This window comes from Austrofundulus limnaeus, unplaced genomic scaffold (genome assembly GCF_001266775.1).
Source record: "Austrofundulus limnaeus strain Quisiro unplaced genomic scaffold, Austrofundulus_limnaeus-1.0 Scaffold960, whole genome shotgun sequence".
NCBI classification, from domain to species: domain Eukaryota; kingdom Metazoa; phylum Chordata; class Actinopteri; order Cyprinodontiformes; family Rivulidae; genus Austrofundulus; species Austrofundulus limnaeus.
The window spans coordinates 90,778-92,789 of record NW_013953362.1 but is presented as its reverse complement, the minus strand read 5'-3'; the positions used below and the strand labels follow the sequence as shown (position 1 = coordinate 92,789).

The 2,012-nt window shown below is 42.0% G+C and overlaps 1 protein-coding gene across 1 annotated transcript in view; it reads right to left on the bottom strand.

The window, feature by feature from the left end:
* Positions 1–2,012, bottom strand: part of si:ch73-139j3.4 (CD82 antigen) — a gene marked incomplete at its 5' end in the record, with an annotated part of 5,090 nt that extends 3,078 nt beyond the window's left edge. Inside the window, 4 exon segments of the mRNA XM_014029865.1 lie at positions 977–1,051; positions 1,128–1,240; positions 1,454–1,532; positions 1,622–2,012. Coding sequence (XP_013885319.1) covers positions 977–1,051; positions 1,128–1,240; positions 1,454–1,532; positions 1,622–1,729 — 375 coding nt within the window.

Here is a 2,012-nt window from a genome sequence, read left to right as displayed (position 1 = left end):
AGTTAGCAACATTAGCAGCATCAGCAGCATTAGACTTAGCAATGTTAGCTGCATCAGCAGCATTAGACTTAGCAATGTTAGCTGCATCAGCAGCATTAGAGTTAGCAACATTAGCAGCATCAGCAGCATTAGACTTAGCAATGTTAGCTGCATCAGCAGCATTAGACTTAGCAATGTTAGCTGCATCAGCAGCATTAGTGTTAGCAACATTAGCTGCATCAGTAGCATTAGCAGCATCAGTAGCATTAGTGTTAGCAACATTAGCTGCATAAGTAGCATTAGCAGCATCAGTAGCATTAGCGTTAGCAACATTAGCTGCATCAGTAGCATTAGCTGCGTCAGTAGCATTAGCAGCATCAGTAGCATTAGCTGCATCAGTAGCATTAGCAGCATCAGTAGCATTAGCTGCATCAGTAGCATTAGCTGCATCAGTAGCATTAGTGTTAGCAACATTAGCAGCATCAGTAGCATTAGCTGCATCAGTAGCATTAGCAGCATCAGTAGCATTAGCAGAATTTGTAGTATTAGCAGCTGTGTTTGCTTTTGTCTCAGAATGATGACATCACAACAAAAGCTGTACCAACAGCAAAAACTGAGTTTCATTCTGAGATTCTTGAATGTGAACTGGCCAACAGTTAATATTTATTTCTACATTTTATTGTGGATTTAATATTTAGACACAACATTTAGTATTTGAACAATGAGAATTTAGTAAAAATGAGCAAAATGTAAGAACAGTGAGCTGAATAATTTAATATTAGTGGAAATGTTTTAACTAGGATTTTACACTCAGTGAGTCAAACAATGAAAATGTGTTTTTAACATTTTATTTTACTTTTCTGTTCTTATTTTTTATACTAAACTTATTAAACAAAAGTAAAAAGCTCCTCAGTCAGGTGGTCAGACACTTTGAACCTGAGGTTTGATAAATCTTTAAAGTCTGACTCAGTTTGTGCAGAAATAAAAAAGTCCAAACCTTGTTTTTATTTATCATCAGAACCAGGCCGACGAACAGCTGGCCCAGGACCAGGATGATGATGAGGCCGGTGAACTGAGGAGGAAGAGCAGAGGAGAATCACACCGAGGTCCAACCGGGCCGGGCCTGAGCAGAACCTCAGCGGACTCACCACCAGCAGCAGGAACCGGAGCTCTCTGCTGGCTGCGACACACCCGCTGACACCGACCAGAACCACCACCGCCCCGATCAGGAAGAGGCCCGCGGCCACCACCTGCAGCTCACCTGAACACAGACACGGGTCAGGTCGGAAATTCTGCTAACAGACACAAAGCTAACAAACAAACAAACAAACAAACAAACAAACAAACAAACAAACAAACAAACAAACAAACAAACACAACTTAAAGCTTTCAAATAAAAAAACTAAATGATTTATTTCAGATAAAAATAATAAAATCTTAATAAAATCAAAAATACAAAGTAAATCTTTGGCACCAGAGGAGAGGACGTTCAGGAAGGTTCCCCGGTCGAACAGGATCCAGACCGCACAGCCCAGCACACTCAGACCCAGAACCTGAACACACAAACCACATGAAGGAGCTTCCACAGACCAGAACCCTTTAGAGGGACCAGAACCGGGTCAGGCAGAACCACAGGTCTCACCAGGAACACAGAGTTCAGAACCGCGAAGCAGAACTTCAGCAGCTCGATCTTCACCTGCAGCTTCATCTCAACCAGGAGGTTCTGTTTGGTCCGGTCCAGCAGAACCATCCCTGAGAGAAGCGAGGCCAGAGTCCACTTCCTGATTGCTGTGTAAACATTAAACCAGTGTGTCGCCGTGGAAACAGACTGAGAGGAAACGCTTCAGAGTCTGAAGATTTATTCTGACGTTCAACATGTTTTTATTTTATTCCATGAAGTTTGATGTTCTGATCAGCTTCTGTTGTTCAGGCTGATGGAAACTATGTTTCCCACAATGCATCTGGGCCTGGCTGAACCAGAAACTGTGCTTGTTTACAGGAAACATTCAGGAGTTTTATTTAATATATAATAA